This window comes from Hemiscyllium ocellatum, chromosome 18 (assembly GCF_020745735.1).
Source record: "Hemiscyllium ocellatum isolate sHemOce1 chromosome 18, sHemOce1.pat.X.cur, whole genome shotgun sequence".
In the NCBI taxonomy this organism is placed as follows: domain Eukaryota; kingdom Metazoa; phylum Chordata; class Chondrichthyes; order Orectolobiformes; family Hemiscylliidae; genus Hemiscyllium; species Hemiscyllium ocellatum.
In genome coordinates this window covers 67681469-67707275 of record NC_083418.1, presented here as the reverse complement: position 1 = coordinate 67707275, position 25807 = coordinate 67681469, and the positions used below count along the sequence as shown (strand labels likewise).

General features: G+C 38.7%; 1 protein-coding gene across 1 annotated transcript in view; it reads right to left on the bottom strand.

Annotated features, from left to right (window-relative positions):
* Positions 1-9608: 9608 nt before the first annotated feature.
* The window catches only part of ttc17 (tetratricopeptide repeat domain 17), a 94367-nt gene continuing 78168 nt past the window's right edge, over positions 9609-25807 (bottom strand). Inside the window, exons 22-25 of the mRNA XM_060839078.1 lie at positions 25046-25129; positions 22812-22931; positions 16017-16160; positions 9609-10114 (exon numbers count right to left, since the gene is read on the bottom strand). Of these exons, the coding sequence (XP_060695061.1) occupies positions 9983-10114; positions 16017-16160; positions 22812-22931; positions 25046-25129 (480 nt within the window). The 3' untranslated portion in view covers positions 9609-9982. The remainder of the gene's footprint in view (positions 10115-16016; positions 16161-22811; positions 22932-25045; positions 25130-25807) is intronic.

Below are 25807 nucleotides of genomic sequence, written 5' to 3'. Positions count from 1 at the left end.
TTATTGTCACAGCCATTCAATTTGAAAATGATACACATGGCAGGACAAGAGAACATCATTGCCATCAGGTTGTCATGACTCAGATGGAGGTGTTCAGTGGCAGACGAAGTGGACTGAGATGGACTATCATATTGAATGCTTGCATGCAATGGTTTAATGTATACAGAGTACTAATAACATAAGACTAAATGTTTTGAAAATGAAGCCATCTTTTATATATGGATGGTTCATTTTTTAAAGGGGGGGGGGGTTTCAAGTGTATTGAAGCTGCTAGATACAGTTCTTTCTATGCTTCTAGATTCATTGTTTCAGTTTTCTTGTCCCTCGTGGACTGGAGATAGAAAAACAGATTTGCTTCACATGCTGAATTTGTCTTTGCCAATGGTATGTTTATAGAATGCCGCTATATTGGAACAGTTGATGAATAGTGGTTGCACAATATTATTTTGTTAAGTATTTTGATAGTGAACATTGTGCCCTTTTTTGTGTGTTTTAATTGTGTGGTGTAAAAATAGTGTTTTGCTGAAAGATTAGTAGTTTGACCAATCAAATCATATCTGGAACCTTAAATGAGCTAAACGTTAGGGTCAAGAGTATGCCCTTGTTATGTTTAGAGGAGGTTTGGTCTGGTCCATAAGACCAGGGATTGTCAATAAATGTTGACCTAGACAGCGATACTCATAGTAATTTTTTTTTCAAATGTAATTGTATTAGAGGCAATTCAGAGCAGATTCACGAGACTGATCCCAGGAGGTGAAGCATTTGTGTTCGAGTGAGAGAGTGAGCAGTTTAAGCCTACACTCTCTAGAGTTTATAAGTATGAGAGATCTAATTAGGGTATACAGGATTAACAAAGTAAACCTGAAGTAGATGTTGCCAATTTAATGGACAATTTAGAACAAGAGGTCATAATTTTAGGATTTGGAGACGCCAGTGTTGGACTAGGGTGTACAAAGTTCAGAATCAGCCAACACCAGGTTATAGTCTAACAGGTTTATTTGGAACCACTAGCTTTCAGAACACTGCTCCTTCATCAGGTGATTGTGGAGAATAAGATTGTAAGACACAGAATTTATAGCAAAAGTTTAGTGTGATGTAACTGAAATTATATACTGAAAAAGACCTGGATTGTTTGTTAAGTCTCATCTTTTAGAATGACCATGTTGGTTTCAGTGTTTTCATCTGCAAATCGCAAAACTGTTTTTTTTACAAGTTACATTTGCTAGTGAACTTTAACAAGTGGTGTCATGTCAGCCCAGATAATGTCTTGAAGGTGTTAGCTCCCTGTGAGGCTGTCTGTGCCACAATAGTCAGACTGATTCTAATCTAAAAAACGGATTTACAGAATCTTGTATAGATTCATGCAGTTTTTGAGGGAAGTAAGTACAAATTCAACCCACAAACTTATATGTGTATGTGCACATGGAGGGGCTTAGGAGTGTCTGTGAGAGGGTGTGTGTAAAGGGGTTTAAATCTGTGGGAGTGTATGTGTGAGTGTATGAGAGAGGGTCTGTCTGTCTGTGTTAGTGCAGTGAGGTCACCTGTTGCTTGACATGAACCCAAGGTCCCGGTTGAGGCCATCCCCATGAGTACTGAACTTGGCTATCAGCCTATCGGCCACTTTTCATTGCTGCCTATCCTGAAGTCTGCCTTGGAGGATGGTCACCCAAAGGTCAGAGGTCAAAGGTCATGGACTGCTGAAGTGCTCTCCGACTGGGAGGGAACACTCTTGTCTGTTTATTTTTCTGCGGTGTCCATTCATCCGTTGCCATAGCCTCTGTTTGGTCTCACTTTTGTACCATGCAACAGGGCATCCTTGCCTGCAGCATATGAAATAGACAATGTTAGTTGAGTCACATGAGTACCTGCCACGTACATAGTGAAGACTTTGAGAAGGCGTGGCAGAATTAGAATTGATAGAAGGTAAAATTATTTCTCTGAGGGTCATGTATCTGTGGAATTCACTACCCTGGACACAGAGTAAATTTAAAGAGGAGACAGATGTGTTTTTAATTAGTAACAGGTTAAGTGATTATGAGAAGCATTGAATCAAATGGAGTGGAGCTATGATGTAAACAAATGGCAAAGCTGTCTCAACAAGCTGAGTCGCATACTCTGCTCCTCTTTCTTATGAAAACACACAGATAGAATTAAGGACAGACAGGAAAATTGATTGTAAAAAGCATTGCTTCTTTATTTTAAAAAACAAGTTCCTCGGAAAGATATATTTCACACTTGTAAAATTATTTCTTTCCAAACCAGAGCAGTTGTTTAGAGTAGTTTCACTTAAGCCATTAAAAACAAAAATGTCTGAATGACCCTAGTTGTTCCAGTCTTTTTAATTCAGAAATAATGGGGTGTGAACAGCAAGTTCTCACTGTAGCGGTCATTTAAGTGCATAGTCTTGTGTGTTCTTATCCTTATTTACTGCACCTCTGCCTGCTACAATGTTAGATTAATAGTAATTGACAAAATGAGAGAGTACTTATCGAACCTTTCTCAATATCACCAATTTTCTTATTAAAGATGAAGAATGAGGTTTCGTGGCTGTTTTGCTCTATTGTGACAGTTGCATCCCTCAGCAACCTCATGCTATGGACAATACGTTATGGAAAATCACTATAGAAAATCGTGCTGTACAAGTTTGCTGCAGAAATTTACAGTGCTCGATCAGTAGAAAGCTTGCTTTATTCAAACAATGTCTATGATTCGTCAATCGCATTATCTGTATTTCAAAATTCACAGTTTCAGACTGGAGACTTTTAAGGACAAAGCCTCTTTGGATCATTAAGTCTGTGCAAACAGGAGATGAACCACAAACAGCCTTACGATCTGGGCTTTGCTGTAATTAATATTATTTGTTATTAATAAAAGCATGATGCTCCTTTAAGTATTAATGTGCAAGAGAATATTAGGACAATGCATTTTTATTTATGTCATGTAATGACTTTAAATGTTAAACAGCAGTTTACAGTGAAGGCTTAAATTAAGAACGAGACATTTTATTGCAGAATAATTTCCTAACATTGCAAAATGTTTCTTAAGGACACAATTCCCAGATATTCTTCTGCCATTCACAAACAGGCTGCTTCCTTAAACCTGTATTTCATGGCATATTTTAATGTTCATAAAGCTAGACACCATTTGGAAGAAGTATTCTATCATGGGCACCTCATGACTGATTTTTCTTACGCCTGCTTCAGATTGCCATTTGGAAATGCATCTTAGATATACACCCTCCCCTGCTCATCTTAATTTGTTTATAACCAGGAACGTTAATATACTTCCAGGCTGTCCCAGGCCTCATCCCACATGGGTTAGGCAAATCATACATCTGTTTCAGTAGCTAGTTCTTCCTGGAACAGGTCATAATGTGACTTTACCTCAAACATTGTTGACAAGTAAACACGCCCATGGCCTGCCTTAGGAAAACTGGAAGAAATTGTATGTTGACCAACCTGTCTGATCATATTACAAACTTATCTTCCAAAAGCCAGCAAGTCCTGAAGTGAGATAGAAACGTGGAATTTCTGGCCCAGAGGAAGGTCACTGTCTACTGCAAAAGACCTTATTATTATTATTAAAAGGAATAGACTGAGATTCAATACCCAGCGTAATTTTAGCACCTCCTTTTTGTACCTGGTTTTCTGTGGTCTTCCATTGGGATAGCCAATTTGTAGGCTATTTTATGGCCTTTAACAGTTTGGGATTGAGCTCATATAGAGAAGGAATCTTCATCCCATAGATTCAGTTTAAATTAAAATGGAAAGCTTAAGGAACTCTACTCTGATTGTAGCGATGGGATCAAATAAGTATCACTACTGTTCAAACATTAAGGCATAAATGAAGAATAAAAAGTTTTATTTCCTATTTTCCAGAGGATTGATAAGGAGCAGATTCCAATTCAAAAAGGGATTTAGACTGAATCCAGGAATGAACAACCTGCTAGTTTACCATTAAGTGTTAGAAAATATATTAGTAGCTACAGTAAAAGAACAAGATCCTGAGTTTCCACTTAATTGTGTTGTTTTTCAATGCCACCATGTCCCTGATATCAGCAATGACTGGTTAAAACAAATCTATAAAATTTTAAGCAAATTGTAATGAGCATGACTTGAGTTTCATTAATCTCTTACACTAGTTTGTAACAATACCACACTTCGAACAGTCTTCACCCCTGGATGAATTAATCGCCATTGAGAGTTTCCACTCATTTTGATCATTTGTAATCTTCTAGGAATGCTATAAAAATGAAGCTAGAACCATTGAGCACAAGAATTCTAATTAGCATATTTTCAATGGCTTTGACTCTTTTTGGAAACATAATATACTAAGAAACTGAACACCATCCCAGAGTCCGACTACAAAGAAGTCATAACCAGTAACTGAAAATAGGGTGACTCAGACGGTGGATTGATACGGATTTAAAATGTTCATATTTTTGGTAAATCTACAGTTAGCCACATTTAACAATCTTGCCATTCAAAACAAGCTACACAGACACTTTAAAAATACTTTTCCAAACATTCCAGCCTCACGGTCTCATAAATTGAGACACATATGATTAAAAATGAGGAGTTTTGGTATAAAAATCACAAATCACTTATTTTGAAAAGCAAATACTATGGATTGAAGTTGGTTTATAAATCTCACTAGTGGCTTATTTAATTTCCATGAGGTTAAAGTTTTTAAAGTTTTATTGCATCTGAAAATTCATTATTTAAGAACTTTTTTAAAAAAATCAATTGTGTATTCTGACACAGAGACATGCTTATCAGTTTAATAACTGTGTGCGGAATTTGTGAACAGGATTAATCTTTGGGCAATGTTCTATTTAAATTGACAGCTCTGTAGCCAAAACATGCCTAAAATTGGGAATGATTACTCTTATTTCATACTAAATGGGCACCTTGACTTCTTTTCCTTTTTTTGTCCCCTTGAGTTCTCTCACTCTAATCTCCGAGGAGGATCTTTTTTGCAGACTCGGTAGAAGATATCTCTGAACCAGACAAGAGGAATGCGTAGACTGCAATTTGTGAACCACTGCACTAGCAGTTCTTAATTTTTGATTGAAGAATTCCTTTGCATTTGGATCAGTAATCACTTACTGCCCATCCAAATTACATTACAAATTCAAGTCTACTGCTATAGGATTTTCAAAATATGTAAAGCTTTTATGACTTCAACTCTCTGGCAGGTCCAGAGTAAAACACTCAGGAATAATAGTTGTACGTAGACATTTCCCCTTCATGTTACTGACATTGACTTTACGAAGGTTAGAGACAAAAAAAAACTGCAGACGCTGGAATCCAAAGTAGACAAGCAGGAGGCTGGAGGAATACAGCAAGCCAGGCAGCATCAGGAGGTGGAGAAATATCAGTATCTATGCCTCCTGCTGCTGCCTGGCTTGCTGTGTTCTTCCAGCCTCCTGCCTGTCTACATCGACCTTACTAAAGCAGGACATTCGCGGCTTGTCTTAATTGTTAAAAATTTGCTTTCCCTCATTCAGCAATTAAGGAAAAGATTGGAGAGAGTGTTTTAATTTTAAATTTTTTAATTGTAATTTAGTGTTAACAGCGTAAATGCAACAATTTAATGAAACCTACAGTCAGATTGAAGGCAATCTTCTATTTTGAGAGGAAAGCTCTTTGCTACTGAGCACAAAGGAAAATGATTATTTGTTGAAGGTCCGTCATCTCAGCTCCAGGACATCTCTGCAGGGAAACAACCATCTTTAGCTGCTTCTTCAATGACTTTCCCTCTGTCATAAGGTCAGAAGTGGGGATTTTCACTGATGACTGCAACTCCTCAGATGCTGAAGTAGTCCTTATTCAAGTGCAGCAAGCCTTAGGCAATATTCAGGTTTCACCACACAAGTGTCAGGCAATGATCACCTCCAATAACAGGGAAGCTAACCATCGCACCCTGACACTTCCAATATGGGGCTTACCACTGATCAAAAAATAAACTGGACAAGCTATGTAAATACTGTGGCTATAAAAGTAGATCAAAGCAAGAAAAACAAGAATAAATCACATGACCCTTCGAGTTTGCTCTGCCATTCAATAAGATCATGGCAAATCCAATTTTAACTCCAATTCTGTATTCCTGTGTACCCCTAATGATCTTTCATCTCAGTAATCAAGAATCTATTTACCTCTACCTCAAAAGTACTTATGATTCCCAATCCACAGTCCTTTGGGGAAAGGAATTCTAAGGAATCTTAGCCCTCTTGCAGTTGGTGGTGGTTTTGCCATGTATCTGCTGCCTCTCCTTTCAGATGGTAGCGGTCGTTGGTTTAGAAGGTGCTGTCTACGAAGCCTTGGTGAATTTCTTCAGTGTATATTTCAGAGAGCAGCAGCAGTGCACACTGAACATCAGTGGGTGATGGAGCGAATATTTTGGATGATCAAGTGAGTTGCTTTGCCTTAGATGGTGTCAAGCTTCTTAAGTATTGTTGAAGCAAGTTCATTACACTCCTGATTGTGCCTTGTAGGTGGTGAACAGGCTTGGGAAGTAGATAGGAGTTGCTCATTATAAAATTTGCTTTGATCTGCTGTGTTTAACTTACCCTCCAAGCCACTCAGCACCACATAAAAATATGTTGCTGTTGTTGAGGTTCTGTTTGCCGAGCTGGGAGTTTTTGTTGCAAACGTTTTGTCCCCCTTCTAGGAAACATCCTCAGTGCTTGGGAGCCTCCTGTGAAGCGCTTCTGTGCTGATTCCTCCGGCATTTATAGTGGTTTGAATCTGCCGCTTCCGGTTGTTAGTTGCTGTCCGCTGCAGTGGCCGGTATATAGGGTCTAGGTCGATGTGTCTGTTGATGGAATTTGTGGATGAGTGCCATGCCTCTAGGAATTCCCTGGCTGTTCTTTGTTTGGCCTGCCCTATAATAGTGGTGTTGTCCCAATCGAATTCATGTTGTTTGTCATCTGAACGTATGGCTACTAGGGATTGCTGGTCGTGTCGTTTCGTGGCTAGTTGGTGTTCATGGATGCGGATCGTTAGCTGTCTTCCTGTTTGTCCTATGTAGTGTTTTGTGCAGTCCTTGCATGGGATTTTGTACACTACGTTGGTTTTGCTCATGCTGGGTATCGGGTCCTTTGTCCTGGTGAGTTGTTGTCTGAGGGTGGCTGTTGGTTGGTGTGCTGTTATGAGTCCTAGTGGTCGCAGCAGTCTGGCTGTCAGTTCAGAAATGCTCCTGATGTATGGGAGTGTGGCCAGTCCTTTGGTTTGTGGCATATCCTCATTCCGTTGTCTTTCCCTTCGGCATCTGTTGATGAAATTGCGCGGGTATCCGTTTTTGGTGAATGTGCTATTATAGGGCAGGCCAAACAGAGAACAGCCAGGGAATTCGTGGAGGCATGGCACTCATCCACAAATTCCATCAACAGACACATCGACCTAGACCCTATATACCAGCCACTGCAGCGGACAGCAACTGACAACCGGAAGCGGCAGATTCAAACCACTATAAATGCTGGAGGAATCAGCACAGAAGCGCTTCACAGGAGGCTCCCAAGCACTGAGGATGTCACCTAGAAAGGGGACGAAACGTTTGCAACAAAAACTCCCAGCTCAGCAAACAGAACCACAACAACGAACACCCGAGCTACAAATCTTCTCACAAACTTTGAATATGTTGCTGTGTCTTCACTGTCGCTGGGTCAAAATCCTGGAATTCCCCTCCCCAACAGCATTGTGGATCTACCTACCTGAAATGGGTTGCAACAGTTCAAGTAAGGAGCTCATCACCACCTTCTCAAGAATAACCTGGGGTGGTGAGCTCCAGCCAGTGAAGTCCAAATTAACTGAATGAAACATATTGTAATGGTCTAAATCATTTGGCAACTTGTAATTTGGCATTTTGCTTCATCAGAATTACTGACTTATAATACAGGACCAACGGCACGCACATTAAACTCTTATTTCCCAGCAAATCCTGGGAAATTTTATGTTAAAGCCTAAATGGCATTAAACAAATCACTCAACTAGAATCTTAGGTAATTATTTACCCATTTTAATTCTCTGTACATATGGATTAGTTTGCATTTGTGGGTGAAGCACTTGTACTTTTGATTGCATAAAAGCAAAAGGTATCTCAGAAACATAAATAGGTTTAAAAACCAAATCAACTGCGGATGCTGTAAATCAGAAACAAAACAGAAATTTCTGGAAAAGCTCAGGTTTGGCAACATCTGCAGAGAGAAATCAGAGTTAATGTTTCAGGTAGAGTGGCCCTTCCTCAGAACTAATGAGGAAGGGTCACTCAGCCTGAAACATTAATTCTAATTTCTCTCCACCGATGCTGCCAGACCTGCTGAGCTTTTCCAGCAATTTCTGGTTTTAACATTAATAGGTTTGTTTGATTGCTCCCCTTTATTCAGAAGGAATTTTGTATTCCTTAAAGAAAGAAAGAGATCAACAGGTGGTGATGTTCATTGGGGAAATGGGAATCAACAGTTCCGCTGAAAAGTGTGTTACTGAAGCACATCAATGACAAATGTGAGAATGGAAGAATCATCACAATATCTGCACCAGGAGATGATGTTGTGATTGTTTGAAATTTTGGCATTTTTGCATTAGTTTTTACGAGTGCAAGAGAAAAAGCTTTGGCAACATGTCTCTCTTTTTAGTTTTAGAATAATTATCTACAGTCTCTAGATCAGAAAGATTTTATGATCTAAGTCGTCCTCCTGTCTCTTAACCAGTTCCCTTTACCTGCAGTTGCCATTTCCAGACATGAAATGTGGGAAATATTCCTGCATATTCTTTCAAATATATTTACTACTATATTGGCAGATTTTAAAAATAAAGAAAATAAGTAGCTTTATGGTAAAATCGAAATGAATATAAGAAAAAATGAATCAATTTATTTCTAAATAAAGCTTGATAGAACACTGCAAGCTTTAAGAGTAGATTAAGCACACCATCTGAAGGATATACAATTTGGAAAGAAGTCAATAAGGAAGAATTAAACACTGCATTGTTAATTAAGTGTCATCAAGAACAATGTTTGTTGCCTCAAGCTAACACGACATACTGTTTAGGCAACCACAGGAAGAAAAAAATACACTCAAGAACAATATTCAATGCTTAATATGCAGATAGCTCTTCCGGTTAGATTGATTCTGTTCAACTATTACCATGTAAACCTTAAATTTTTACAGGACAAGTTACTAAATATTAATTATCATGTATTTGTTGAAATTTGTACCTTTCCTTAAGTAAATTATTGAATTAGATATTATACTATTTCAAAACTAATTCTGGCACATTATATTTAATCCCTGAATTGCCTGTGTGTTTTGTGAACTAAACATCAAAATCTAAGTAGAAAACAATGTAGCTTTCACTTCTTCATTAATTTACTCATCTTGTACGTTGCACCTCATTGTGAAAACCAAAGTGTTCATAAAATTACTTGTATTAAGACTGTAAACAGTATTTCTGAATTTTAAATGGTATTTGAAGTGAATGGTATAGACTGTTCTTTTTAGTGAATGGGATTGATATCCATTTAAAAAAGTCTTTATCACGAGCAGCACCTACAGGATTTTACAAACATTACAGAACAGATGCACATAAGAATACAAAATAAATAAAAACTTCAGTTGTTAAGAAATGATTTATTGTTCCACTTTCACACAGGTCCCCAGTATTTCCCAAAAGGAATTAGAAGTTTCCTGACTTGATCTGCATACAGAAAGCATACTTAAAACCATTTAAAGTTTTGTACATTATCATTTAAAATACAAATTCAATACTGCTGTAATCTGTTTTTAATGTAATTTATTTCTTCTTTTCAGTAATTATATTATGGTGTGATAGTTACAATACTTTTTTAAAGCTTTGATCCGTAGCTCATTTCATATTCCATATTTTCACAAATGTAATCTCCCTCAATTAAACTAGGTGTTCACCATTTTAAAAGGTCTGAAGCAGGCACCAGATAATTGTGTCTAATGGTAATGGTGTTACCCTTATGGAGAGCGTCTCTCCTTTTTCATTAACAAATGGCACTGGATAGTGCGAAGACGATCTTTAGCTGGTGCAAACTCTGGTTGTAGCTTCAAAGTAGATTCATACCATCGCATTGCTTTCTCGTAGTCTTCCTAGGAGGAAGATAGAAAATGTTTAACACCTTGACAACAGTGAATCATTTTATCATGCTTTTAACAAGACTATTTGAATGTGTCTGTGACTATGCTGCCCTCTGTTGATCTCAATCTGTTGATACCAAGATTCTAAACTGTTTGCGTTAGCCTCAGACCGTTACCAGGGAAACAGCTAGGTGTACAGGATCCTAAAAGACAACTGGTTTTGTCTTTCCAATTCATTCCGGATTGGACAATGGCAAACAGTTGATCACTTAAAGACAGCAGAAGAGTCAAGAAGGTTAGTGATGAGATCAAGTGTATTGTTGTCAGCTTACTTGTGAAAACTGACATTTGTGTTTTCAGCTAACATTGTTGAGAAGCATGCAGTTAAGAAATAAAAGGGGCTAAAGCTACATCCACAGGAGCTGCGAGATGCAGTGGTACAGGAAGCCACTTAAGGAGTTGTTCTGGGTATGGTTTGAGAGATGAGAAATAAGCCAAGATAGTCCAGTCCCAACCAGCTGGTGACGAAATGTTGGAAGTGGATGTTGTGGTCAATCGTACCCAAGAGGCTGAAGGATAATCAAACGAGAAGGAACAGTTTATATTTGTCATAGTTCCTTACTTCCCATTTCATAACTATTCTGCTTGGCAGAACTTATTCATATCTTAAGCAAATGACCTTAATTCCACTAACTTCCTCCAGATAATGAATTTGCAATGATCCCTATCTTTTATGAACAGCATGAAGTCCAATATACTATAGAAATAAAGATGCCTTGCTTTAAACATAGGTAATCTTGGTGAATTCACACCTGAAGTACTGTGTGCAGGTTCTCTCTCTTTACCTGAGGAAGGATAGTGCAGTGAAGGTTTAGCAGACTAATTCCCAGGATGGCAGGAAACAGGTCTGTACTCTCAAGTGTGTAGAATAATGAAAGGTGATCTGATTGAAATATACAGTTCTTAAGGGGCTGGGCTGCGTGGGTGCATAGAGAATGTATCACCCAATTGGATTCAGGGATGGGTGGGGATCTAGAACCAAGAAACACAGAGTAAGGGGAAAGCATTTAGGACTGAAGGGGGATAATTTCTTATATCAAAGTTTGCAATTCTCTACCCCAGAAGGATGTACAAGTTCAGTCATCGAGTATATTCAAGGCAGACATAGAGAAGGATATGGTGATAGCACAGGAAAATGGCACTGAAGTTGATGATGATCTAGAATGGCACAGCAGGCTTGAGGGGCTGAATGGAATACTCTCGTTTCTTCTTTTCCATAATACTCAAAAGGTCTTGCATACATCACTTACCATCTTGACACAAGTGCACTTTCTCACTCCAACTTGGGAAATCTAACTTACAGTACTCTGCCTCCAGCTTTTATCTTTCTCTAACCTTTAGACAGTACTTCCATCACCTACTTGCTTCTTGGACGTAATTTTCTTTATTTCGGGCAACAGGCTTTTTGGACAACATATACTTCTTATGTTATGTTTTTTCCCCTCAACCAATTTCGTTTAGGGTCTTTGTGTTCTTTTCATTTCACATTTGTGCTGATGACTCTGCCAAGGCAAGTACCTGCTTATTCATCCAGCTAGTTTTTCTCCACAGAAGTTATTTGATTATGCAAGTTCTATTTCCTAGGCTTTTACTCTTGCAGGTTTTGCAGGTCTTCCTCTTGTCTCTACAATCAATCCCATCAGTCCTGCATTCAGAAGATCATCTGCTACCTTCCATTCTACTTCCTGTAGGCATAATTCCCTCACCCAACATTCACTCGTGACTTCCTGTGTAACTACAGTAGGTAATATTTGCTCATTTACAGTTTCCTATGCTAACCATGACCACCATTTAAGGCCTGAGAGATAGAAAATAGTACAGGCCCTGCTGGTTTTCTTAAGTCCAGGTGCCTAACGAGTCTCTTTAAGCCTCTCCATCAAGATTTACCAACAATTCCAGCAAGGTCCTAGCAAAATGACAATGTTCATTATTGACGTCTGACTATAAATATCATCCTCTGGATATATAGTATGGGTCATTAATATCAAGAGTATCAACTATATTATTCAGTGATAGTTTGTGTGAACCCTAAAGGTGATCTCATTGCAAGTAATAAACAAACTAGAGGATACAAATCTTATTCTAACAGTATGGTGCAATATTGTCAATTTCACAGAAAACTATCCCTTTACCTATAGCACTGATTTTGGTGACTGCTTCATTAACGTGCTCTGCACATTGCTATATGAATACATGATAACATTGAATTGGGAGAAAGGGATACTTGCAGATAAATTGCACAAGATGACTTTCGCCAGCCTGGATACTTGATATTATTCAATATAATTACTTCGTACAAAGATGTAATTGGATTCTATTTCATCAGTAACCTCAAAGGGTAGATGATCAAATGACTTCAAAGCAACAGTATGAAATGATTGAACAACACAGGGCTTCACTGTCAGAGAGGGGTATTGGGGCCCAATACAACTTCTGAAGGGTCAAAGGATAAAGACTGAATGGTTCACAACTGTGTTTGCACTTGCTTGATCAGAAAGTTTGGAGATTTTGCTGATTGCTGTTTTGAACACCTAGTTCCACAAAAAAACCTGATAGAGAAGTACCAAGGTAGAATTAAATAATAGGCAATTGGGAAAAGTTCAGTCAAATTGGAAAAAGACTCAAGAATCATGTGCAGTATAAAATAGGTTTCTGATTCATCATGAACACGTTACATACTCCTATTCTGGCAATCCTTCTCCACAAAGCCTGCTTCCAATACATTCCAGACCCGATCAACAGTCTGCACGACAATGTTTCTCCTCTCGTCTCTTTGGCGCCTTTCAGTCATTACTTTAAATTTGTGCTCTCTCATTCTTGATCCTCCCTATCTACTCCATCCAGACCCTTCATGATTTTGAACACTTTGGTCTTAGCTTTCTTTTCTTTAAAGAAAGCACAACTTCATAACTTAAATTCCTTGTTGCTAGAAATATTTTCATTAAACATTTCTGCACCTTCTCTAAAACCTTTACATCATTGAACACAGAATAGTACAGCACAGGAACAGGGCCTTCAGCCCACCATGTTGCCATTCTAAACTAATGCTATTTGCCTAATATGGTCCATGACTTTCTAAACCCTGCCTGATTATCTAATGGCTCTTAAACACTGCCAGCATATCTGCTTCTACCACCTCCTCTGGTAGTGCATTCCAGGCACTTATCACACTGTTTAAAAAATTTGCCCAGCACATTTCTTTTAAATATTCCCATCACCCTAAACCTATGTCCCTAGAATTTGACATTTCTATCCTGGGAAAAGGATTCCATTTATCCATGCTATCTCAATTTTGTATACTTTGTCAGGTCAACCCTCAGCCTCTGACACACTAGCACAAACAACCCAAATTTGTCCAACCTTTCCTTATATTTGATAGACTCCAATGCAGGCAACATCTTGGTAAACATTTTTTGTACACTGTCCAAAGCCACCACATCCTTCCTAGAGTCTGGTTCCCAGAACACACAATACTCCAAATGTAGCCTAACCAAAGTTTTATACAGCTGCAACATGACCTGTCAACTTTTATACTCAATGTTTTGAATGGAGGCAAATATGCCATCTCCTGCTTTACCACTTTATCCACATGTTGTCCCTTTCAGGAAGCTATGTACTTGCACCCAGATCCCTCAGTATATCAGTGCTCTTAAGAATCCTGCCATTTACTGTATAATTTCCTCTTTCATTTGACCTTCTAAAATGCATCACCTCATACTTGTCCAGATTAAACTCTACCTGCCATTTCTCCACCCAACTTTCCAGCTGATCTATCTCCTTTGAACCAACTTCCTCAATATCCACAATCCCACCAAATTTTTGTGACATCTGACCAGCTACATTTTCATCCAAATAATTAATGTATTATTCAGAAACAATAGAGGTCCCAACACTGACTGTTATGGAACATCACTGGTCACAGACCACAAGGTCAGAAAAACACCTCTTCGCAACTATCCTCTGTCTTCTAATGACCAAACCAATTTTGTATCCAACTTAGCAACTCACCCACGTGACAATTTTCAGGACCAGCCTACCACGAAGGACCTTGTTAAATGTTTTAGTAAATTCTACGTAGACTTCATTACTTCCTCAAAAAGCAGAGACAGGACCTCCCCTGCACAAAGCTGAACTGACTATCTGATAAGTCTGTTCTTTTCCAAATGCAAATAAATCCTGTCCCTAAAAATTTTCTCTTAAAATGCAAGATCCAATAAAAAGGGGCGAGAATCAGTCAACCCCCTGTATAGCATCATTCTGTTTTTAGTTTCTTACATTTGGTTTTGGAGGAGATCTGGTACATTAGCACAGCATTTCATTGGAATTATGCCTACTTCTGGGTATGAAGAAAATTTATATACCAATTTAAATTCAACAGATAACTTTTATGTGTAGAGCAGTATTAAATCTTGTGGCATTAAACATTAAAATTGCTTCCCTCATAACATTCAATTAACATTAACTCTAGGGATCTTTCTTACCATTTCTTGACCAGATTTGGTCAAAAATGGAGACTTTGTACACTTTTTATGTACAGTAGTCCCCCTGTAGCCACAGGGGATATGTTCCACAAACTACCGTGGAAGCCTGAAACTGCAGATAGGAGTGAACCCATTCATTTCAATGGGAAATGTTCCTTTCCTGTAGTGACTTCGTGCTGGAAGGTTCCCTATATGTTTGAGCCATGGCAAACCTCGGGTAACTGAAACCGCGGAAAACGATTCCGCCAATACGGGGGTCACCCGGTATACCTATACTTAAGTACACACAACAATAAAATCTAATTCTAATTCTAACCTGGAGCACTGTTCTGACAATTGCTGTAAGCCTGCCAGTATTAACCACTGTTATTGACCTTTGGGCAGCTTGATGCTTTTCTGGCAGGCTTTCAAAGAAAACCGAAACCAGGCAAGTGCATGAAGGTTAGAAGCAGTGACACAACAAGTCACCTATGCAAGAAACTCACATGGAAGATGAGCTCAGTTGTGAAGCTGACAGTTCTGAAACTTTTAAAAAGGAAGTTCTTTCAACTCTGTACCTATGGATGCTAAATGATGAGAATTCCACTTAAGACAATGAGCTTGGCTCTACCCCATTCCCAGTCTTGGCTTTTGGTACCACATACAACCCCTTCTCCTGGCTCTGCTGCAAACTGCCGAAAAGCAGTTTCCAAACATTTCCTATTTGCTGCTCACATTGTGGCTTGGGGAGGTGAATTAGGTGATTGCTTTGAGAATTGCTCTCCTCTGCCCGCAAATGTCACTTCATACTTTCTGTGGTTCAATCTTCTCACTTTGACCTTGAACCAAGCTCAATGCAAAGTGTAGTTAAAGCATTCCATTTTGCACATAATGCTTTCCATGATAACGTTGTTAACTTCAGATATTTCCTACATCTTTCATTGACCACGTGGCGGAGCTGCATTAATGTGGGCTAAGGCTGTCGGTTACAGCCAGGTGGTGAACTGGATTCGTATTTCATGCTGCAGTCTGCTTATACATATAATTTTCCAAAAAAATAGATTCACATTGGCAACCTTAATCTAGAGATATAGTATAGGTTTCACACAAGTGAAATGAGAAAAATATGTTAAATAAAAGCAGAAATCGGACCTAATGGGACCATCGTTAAATAAATCTCAAAGTTTCCCAAAATTTAAAATTGTAAGGAAGGTCAATGGTCTACATCACTTGCATGCAAAACAAAACCACTTGTTCATGATAGTTTCTCAAATATTTGTGTGCGTTCCAAGGGAAGTTTCATTTCACCCAAAATGTCAAGTCTGAACTCAATATGAACAGATATTCACCCATACCAATGGACCATGAGTGATGCTCGAACCAGTGCTACTTACCATTGCTAAATAGACGTTAGCCAGGGTAAAGTGATTGACAACAAAATGGGGGGCAATTTCCACTGCCATCGTAGCGACGATGATTGCATCATCCCAGAGTTTAGCATTGTGAAAAATATTTGCCAAACTAATGAGAGGCACATCCTGCTCAAAAATAACAAAACAAGTTAAAGGAGGAATCGATAAGACTTTTCAGTCCAGTTTACTGCATCTCAATGTTAGATCATCTAAAGGAGATGATCATTAAACAACCTGCAAACTTCAATATCAAGGACCATCTCCAAAACTAAGTTAATCAATAACACAAAAGTAACATTTTTCAGATATTGGAAATTTAGAATTAAAAGGAAATTCTGAAAATATGCAGCAAATCTAACAGCATTCGCAGAGAGAAATTATTTTAGATTGAACACCTTTAGTCAAAAAAATTCCATGAATATTAAAATAACTTCTCATCTTTTGTGTAACGATGGATTTGGTATAATTTCATATCACGTATCTTCAAACGTTTATTACCTTAATTTGGATTATCACAATTCCAAAGGCTCAAAACTGGTGAATCCTGTACAAGATTTGGTGGATAACAGTAAGGCAAAACAGTTTTCCTAGCTTAACAGTAGCATTAGCAAGGTCTGAAAAAGCAGTTAAGATAGGCATGGTGGCTACAGCTGCAACTTTTACGTCTAGATGATTAATTAAACAGGTTTAAGTCGTAAATCAAGAATATTCAATCTTTGGAAGCTAGGAATGGCAAACTTCCGTCAAAATCACAAATGAATGTACATTTACTTAGTGGTACTGAACTTGATTATTGCTGATAAAAGACAGTTGGCTGAATAAACTTTTTTTTGGCTTAGTTCCGGTTTTATCAAGTTTCGCAGAGGGCTTCTGACTGTGAAGTTGCCCAGAATCTCTCAGTGATCTCACCAAACCTATTTCATTAATACGTACCCTGCTTTTGTGGCACAGCTCTTGCCCAGTTCTAGCCCCAACCTACCACCACTCACTGTTCCTGGAAGACCTCCTTATTCACCGGATGTCTGCGTGGGTTTCCACCAGGTGCTCAGCTTTCCTCCCACAGTCCAAAGATGGGCAGTTTAGGTGAATTGGCCATGCTAAACTGTCCATGCTAAATTGTCCCATTATGTCCTGGGACATGTAGGCTAGGTGGATTAGCCAAGGTAAGTGCAGGGTACGGGAAGTAGGGAGAGGTGGGTCTGGGTGGGATGCTCTTTGGAGGGTCAGCACAGACTCAATTGGCCAAATGGCCATTAGTTGCACTGCGGGGATGCTGGTCCATGATTCTAAATTAAAAAACATTCAACATAAAATACAAAATTAATATGCTAACTTTCTACTTAGGTTCCACTTGCAGATGATCTTGCTTCCTGAAACCTCTCTCCACCGCCACTTCATCTTGAACCTTACTGTGACCAAGGGCTTTAGGTGAGGACAGCTTCAGGAGTCAGCAATGAAAGGGTGGGTTAGGGAGTAGGAAAGGCTGAGAGCTGGTAGGTCAGCATCCAGAGAAAGGTCAGGAAGTGACAAATGCCTCTGCAAAATGACGCAGATCCAGTGTTCCAGTCCTACACTAGGTTGGGATGAAACTACTTTTAAAACAAAACTCATGATACTAACCAAGAACACATGCCTCATTAGAAGACATCAAAGTAAAACAGATTAAAACGGGGACCTATCATATATCCTCCTTAGGTTTGTTAAATCCCAAATGTCCATGATATTTCTGTATTGTACGCAATCTCCAAACTTCTGAAATCATAGATTCTTCATTGGGAACAGAAACAAAGGAGATTGTGAACTCATTGGATTCCCCCCATGCTAATCTTCAGAAGGTGCTTTAAGCAAATGAACATTCACTGAATTTTGGAATTAAAAGGAGAAGTAAAAGGAGAAGGAGGTACACTAAAATATATTATGAAGATTGCTTGGATAAGTTAAGTTTTAAAGGATCGCATAAAATTGATTGATTTCATGTTTTGTGGAAATACCTGGAATCATTTAAAAGTAGTAACTGCAAGTCCATTGTGGACACTGGTGATTTTTCTCAAACAAGGCTTTTTAGAAATCAGATGACTGGTGATAACTGCTTCCATTGTTTTAAACCATTAGAGTCCAGTTTTTATCAGTGAATGGTGAAGAGTTTTTGTTTTTAAAATCTAGTTCAACTGCAAGGAAGCCTTCTAAAGACAGAGCAGGAGGAAAGCTTACTCAGAACAAGCCCTTTAGCTGATTTTCCATTGCTGATCATGAAACTGTTCTGTTGAATTTAGGGTCAAACGTCTTTGTTCGTTTGAAGAAGCATCTTAAGGTAATTTTTTCCTAAGCAAGCTGCATCTGAAAAGCTTCACAGACAACCATGCATGATTAGTGACTTGACCACCCATGTCAGGACAACACAAGAAAAATCCCTAACATTTTATGTGTTTTATCCTTTTGCCTTCAAAGACAATCCATTGGCTAAAGTGTTGTTTCTTTCAGAAAGTCAATATCAGTAGAGAAATAGGTTTTTTGTCACTGTACCTGAAGAATCACACATATTGAAACAAAAACAGTTGATAGATCTCATGTTTAAAGCCTGATACAGAAAAGACATCTAATTGGTCATATTGGTAGCTGGAAAAAGTACTTTAATTTTATGTAAAAGTAGGATACGCAGAAGAAATTCAGTATTCTTGCGGTATCAATATGCCTCAGACTCAAGATATTAGGCTCAGAAACAGACCTTTCCAGTCCAACTCATCCATGCTGCCCATATATCCTTAGTAAATCTAGTCCCATTTGCCAGCATTTGGGCAAAATCACTCGAAACCTTCCCTATTCATATCCCCATCCAGATGCCTTTTAAGTGCTGTCATTATACCAATCTCCACCATTTTATATTGAAATGAAAACATTAACTCTTGTTTTTTTCAAAAGCACCCTTTTATCTTTTCTAAATGTTATCAAATCTGTTGAGTTTCTCCAGAACTTTGTTTTTATTTAAGATGTCCAGCATCAGCAATATGCTGCATTTATGCTGTGGTGTGTGAAGTAGTGGGAATATAAACTCCTTGGGTCAGGTGCAGCAGATATTTTTAGTTTACCTGCTGGTCACTATATTATCCTGTCAAATTAGCTGCATTTACATCCTAGAGGTATCCTGAATGTTTCACTTAAGCTGCAACTGGAGTACAGAAACACTTCCACTTGGAACATAAGGGTCAAGACCGTGAGGTAGTGTGGAAAACAGAAAAGTCAATGGATAATGTTATCAGGGAAACTATAAGGAATGAATGGATCAGGATAGGGCTTTTACATTTTTAAAAAAGTCATAGCATAAAATAAGGATAGCAAAGATTATTCTCAATAGGAGCAAGAGTAACAGTAGTTGTTATGGGGGACTTTAACTTCCCCAATATTGACTGGGAATGCTATAGTTCAAGTAGTTTAGTTGGGCGAGTTTTTTGCTCAATGTGTGCAGGAGGGTTTTCTGACACAGTATGTAGACAGGCCAACAAAGGGCGAAGCCACATTGGATTTCGTACTGGTGAATGAACCTGGCCAGGTGTTAAGATTTGGAGGTAGGTGAGCACTTTGGCGATAGTGACCACAATTCAGTTATGTTTACAACAGCAATGGGCAAGGATAGGTATATACCACATGGAAAGGGGTATAACTGGGGGAAAGGCAATTTTGATGCGATTAGACAAGATTTAGGATACATAGGATGGGGAAGCAAACTGTAGGGGATGGACACTCTTGAAATGTGGAGCTTATTCAAGGAAAACTATTTTGGTCCTTGCTAAGTACATACCTATCAGGCAGGGAAGTAGTTGTTGAGAGAGGGAACCATGGTTTACTAAAGAAGGTGAAGCTCTTGTCAACAGAAAGGCGGCGGCTTATGTGAGGATGAGGTGTGAAGGTTCAGTTAGGGGGCCTGAGAGTTATAAATTAGCCAGAAAAATTCTAAGGAGATGGATAAGAAGAGCCAGGAGGGGACATGAAAAGTTGTTGGCAGATAGGATAAAGGAAAACCCTATGACCTTCTATAGGTTTATCAGGAATAAAAGAATGTCTAGAGTAAGATTAAGGCCAATCAATGACAGTCGTGGGAAGTTAGAGTGGAATCTGAGGACATAGGAGAAGCACTTAATGAACACTTTTTGTCAGTATTCACATGGGAAAAGGGCAATGTTAGTGAGAATATGGAGATACAGGCTATTAGTTTAGATGGGATTGCGGTTGACAAAGAGGAGGCTTTAGCAATTTTGAAAGATCTGAAAATAGAAAAGGTCTCTAGGCCGGATGGGAAGTCTTTGGGAAGTCAGGGAGGAGATTGCAAGCCTTTGGTTTTGATCTTTATGTCATCATTGCCGACAGGAGTAGTGCCAGAAGATTGGAGATAGCAAATGTTGTTCCTTTGTTTAAGAAGGGGAGTCGGGACAAACCGGGTAATTACAGGCCAGTGAGCCTTACTTCGGTTGTGGGTAAGGTGTTGGAAAAGGTTATAAGAGATAGGATTTATAATCATCTGGAAAGAAATAATTTGATTAGGGATAGTCAACATGGTTTTGTGAAGGGTAGGTCATGCCTAACTAACCTTATTGAGTTCTTCGAAAAGGCGATAAAACTGGTGGATGAAGATAAAGCAGTTGATGTGGTGTATTTGGACTTGAGTAAGGTGTGTGATAAGGTTTCACACGGTAGACTATTGCACAAAATACAGAGTTTCGAGATTGAAAGTGATGTAGCGGCTTGGATCAGAAACTGGCTAGCTGAAAGAAGACAGAGGGTGACAGTTGATGGGAAATTCATCCTGGTACTCAGTTACCAGTGGTGTGCTGCAAGGATCTGTTTTGGGGCAACTGCTGTTTGTCATTTTTAAAAACGATCTGGATGTAGGCGTAGAAGGATGAATTAGTAAATTTGTGGATGACACTAAGGTAAGCAGCATTGTGGATAATGCCAAAGGATGTTGTGGGTTACAGAAGGACATAGATAAGGTGCACAGCTGGGCTAAGTAGTGGCAAATGGAGTTTAATGCAGAAAAGTGTGATGCAGTTCACTTCAGAAGTAGTAACAGGAATGCAGAGTACTGGGCGAATGGTAAAATTCTTGGCAGTGGAGATGAACAGAGAGATCTGTGTCCAGGTGCATAAATCCCTGAAAGTTAACAACCCTATCGACCTGGGTGACAAGAAGGTATATGGTGTGTTGGTGTTTATTGGTAGGGGGATTGAGTTTAAGAGCCACGAGGTCATGCTTCAGCTGTACAAGACACTGGGTAAAAACAACGACTGCAGATGCTGGAAACCAGATTCTAGATTAGAGTGGTGCTGGAAAAGCACAGCAGTTCAGGCAGCATCCAAGGAGCAGGAAAATCAACGTTTCGGGCAAAAGCCCTTCATCAGGAATAGGTGTACAAGACACTGGTAAGGCCGCACCTGGAGTACGGCGTATTTTTCTGGTACTGCATTATGGGAAGGATGTGGAAGCTTTGGAAAGGGTGCAGAGGAGATTTACTAGGATATTGCCTGGTATGGAAGAAAGGTCTTACAAAGAATGGCTGAGGGAACTGAGGCTGTTTTTGTTGGAGAGAAGTTGAGCGGTGACTTAAACGAGACATAAGATAATCAGAGGGTTACATTGGGTGGACAGTGAGAGCCTTTTTTGTCGGATGGTGAAGGCTAACATGAGGGGACATAACTTTAAATTTAGGGGTGATAGAGTTAGGACAGATATCAGTTGTAGGGGCATGGAACGGCCTGCCTGCAACATTAGTAGACTCGCTGACGTTAAGGGCATTTAAATAGGCATTGGGCATACATATCGATAATGGAACAGTGTAGGTTAGATGGGTATTAGATTAATTTCAAAGATCGGCACAACATTGAGGGCTGAAGGGTCTGTACTGCACTGTAATGTTCTGTGTTCAACTTGGAGAAGGCATGGCGTCTTCAGATACTTAGCAAGTTACAGAATTATTTTTAAGAAGTACAATTTTCACATATGCCAAGGCAGTTATGATTATGTTGGTTCAAGATTATGTAAGGCAAATTTAGAATAGATGTTCGAAGTCTTTCTTTGTGTATAATATAACAAAGATATTAAGGGATATGGTATAAAGGCAATTTACAAATCAGCTGTGGTAACAACGAAAGACTGAAAAGGCAAAAGGACTAAATGGATAACCATGTGACTAAGTGTCCCTGCGACCAAAAACTGCAAGATTGCAATGAGGTGGTGGTTCAGATCAGAAATTTGTTTTTGCGATAGGCTAGAATTACAGTGCATCTGATGCAAAGTTTAAGTACCATTAAACTACTTATTTAACCTGATAATTTTGCCTTCAGTACATTTAAAGTCAAAGTTCCCATCTAAGCTTCACTTGGCCTTCAAAAATGACTTGCATTAATACGAAAGAAGCAATATAAATATCACATAAGAGACCAGACCAATCTGCAAATAAACCTCATTATATTAACTAATCATATGAAAGAAACTCAACTAAGTGCAGTGCTCAAATCAGTAACATGATTTTTATGTGATGGGTCAGTATAAAATAGAACAAAAAGAATTAAAGTGCAAATCTGAAGACCTACCTGTCAAGGAAATTTATAGATCAAATATTTTTCTGGAATTGCGATAGTCACTTAGAACCTTCATATACACCAAATGCACAGACTCACCAAGAATAAAATATGTAGTGTCTACTTTACTGCCCAAGATTATGTTTCTTTCAAACTAAAAGGTTTGACAACGTTTCATTAAAACATGACATATAGAATTTCTTACTTTCATGTGATGAGGTGCATAGTGTAATGCTTGACGTAAGCAGTCAATAGCTTTCTTTCCTTGACCTCTAACTCTCCAATAAAGTGCAGCCATACTTGAAAGCACCCAGGAAGTTTGATTCTGTTGAATTAAAAATCATAAAATGAACTGATCAAACATTTTTATGTGTCATTAAATTGTCATTTATCTCAAGAGGGTTGGAATATAAAAGCACCGTTGTGCTACTGAGACTTTATAAAGCTCTGGTTAGGCTCCATTTGGAGTACTGTGTCCAGTTATGGTCCCCACACCTCAGGAAGGACATACTGGCACTGGAGTGTATCCAGCGGAGATTCACACGGACGAATGGTTGGTCTAACATATGAGGAATGGCTGAGGATCCTGGGATTGTATTCATTAAGTTTAGAAGATTAAGGGGAGATTTAATAGAAACTTCCAAGATAATACATGGCTTGGAAAGGGTGGACGCTAGGAGACGAGGACCCGTGGACACAGCCTTAGAATTAGAGGGGGGTCAATTCAGAACAGAAATGTGGAGACATTTCTTCAGCGAGAGATTGCTGGGCCTGTGGAATTCATTGCTGCAGAGTGCAGTGGAGGCCGGGACGCTAAATGTCTTCAAGGCAGATATTGATAAATTCTTGATGTCACAAGGAATTAAGGGCTACGGGGAGAATGCTGGTAAGTGGAGTTGAAATGCCCATCAACCATGATTGAATGGCGGAGTGGACTCGATGGGCCGAATGGCCTTACTTCCACTCCTATGTCTTATGGTCTTATTTTGAAAGGTTTCTCATTCAGCCAGGATAAATATGTGAAAGCTGTAGTCTCACTCCATGGATAAAAAAATAATGTTTAGACAGTGTTTTTATAAATACTGCTTTGAACATAGATGGATTTACATCAGTATGTTGTATTGTATTTAGATACAAGTGTATATTACGGATCTGTAAAGTGGTACCGAATTAAATATTTGAAACCATGAGAAAGTACTTCTAATCATAAAATTACTGCTGCTCTGAGCCACAAAGAGTTACGTATGGTCAGATAGGCTTGCTTTAGGTTTGCATACAGCTTCCAACTGATATCATGTTTTAATGAAAAGCAAAGGCCAGAAATTAACACATGAAAAACTACAGATTCAAACCCACATTCTTTATATTCTCTAACATAACATGATTCATTTTGGCAGAAAGGTTGGGGAGAGGGAACATAAACTTAATAAAAGTGGCAGGAGATACTGAAAGGAACAAAGTTACAAGGTACTTCATACAGCAAGGAGACTGAGGGAAGATTTTGATAAAGGTGTACAGGATATGGATATGGAAAATAAGCTCCCATTATCTGATCATACGAGTAATAGGGACACAAACTCGGTATTTGGGCATGACGTTTTCACTTCAACCTCAAAGAATGAGGGGTGACCTGAAAGAAATTGACAAAATTATGAGAGGCATGGATAGAATACATGGTCAGAGTCTTTTTACCAGGACAGCAATGTCAATTATTAGGGGACATAGGCTTAAGGTTAAAAACAAAGGGGGTAAGTTTAAAGGTGTGGAAGGCAAGTGTTTTTTTTAACAGAGGGTGGTAAGTACCTGGAACATGCAGCCAGAGGTGGTGATGGAGCTAGATACATCAACATTTAAGAGACACCTTAACAGATATATGAATAGGCAGGGAATAATGGAATACAGACCACATAGAGGCAAAACATTTTTAGTTTAGAAAGGCATCATGTGTTGGCACAGTCTCGGTAGGCTGAAGGGCCTGTTCCTGCGCTGTACTGTTCTTTGATGTACAAGAAGAATGTGAGAAGAACTTCTCAACACAGTTGGTAATGACCTGGAACTTACTGTTCACAACAATGATGGATGTGTGAAGTCAATGATTTCCACAAAGAAATTAGGTAGGTATTTGAAGGAAATCAACTTCCAAGACTACAGAGACCACAAGGTATAGTGGGATTGCTTACATTTGTCTGCTGGGATTTGACATGAACTGGATGGACTGAACAGCCTCTCCTGTGCCATAAATGATTCTGTGATTTTACATACACAGAAGAGGAGTCATTAGAGTTCCCTGTAAACTAAAGATTTACATGTCCAATCAAAAACTTTCATACTTAGCACGAATCTTAAATTAGGTCCACAATGAGTAAATGGCAACTGAAACTTGGATGTCATATTCAACTTAGAACTGCAATTAAAAATTAATCACTGGAAGCAACTTACTTTTTCTAACACTTTGGCTATTCGTGTTCCAACCTGCTCAAATGACTGGGATGGATAATTGTCTTTGCCTAGATTTTGTAAAACCTATTGGTAAAAACAAATAGAACTATTAATATTGTTAAAATTAGCAAAAAATGTCACTGTCTCTTAACATTCATCACCCTTTTGTCAATTATCTGCATCCTCTGGTTATTAAAACCCTTGCCAGCGTAAGCAGGTTTTCTTCATTAACTCTGTTGAAACCCTTACCAGTTTTGAATGCCTCTGTTAATTTCCCCATAACCTTCTCTGTTCTATGGAGGATAATCGCAACTTGTCTCATCTCTCAACAAAACTGAAGCTTTGCACATTTAGTGTCTAAGAACAGAGGAGGAGAAGGCAAAGAAAATTGCAATGTAAAAATTTCAATGGTTGATGTTTTAGTGAACTTTTCAAATTTCATGTCATAACTAGCAACATTTACTGTCACATAGTTAAATCAAAATGTCCTGTTTAAGCGCTGCATATGGTTCTTGATAAGAAACAACTTTTACATAAAATTACATTGGAGACATGGCACAGAAACAGGCCCTTTGAGCCAATCAATTTATGCTGCGTTTAGGTGATAACCTTTTATCAGAATCGCTCCAATGATCATAATTTTTTTGTACATTTTAAACCCTGCTGACAAAGGAATCAAGGGTTTTGAGGTAGAGGTAGCAAAGTGGGGTTAAGACCATAACCAGATTACACATGATCTTTTTAAAAGGCACAGTCAGCTCA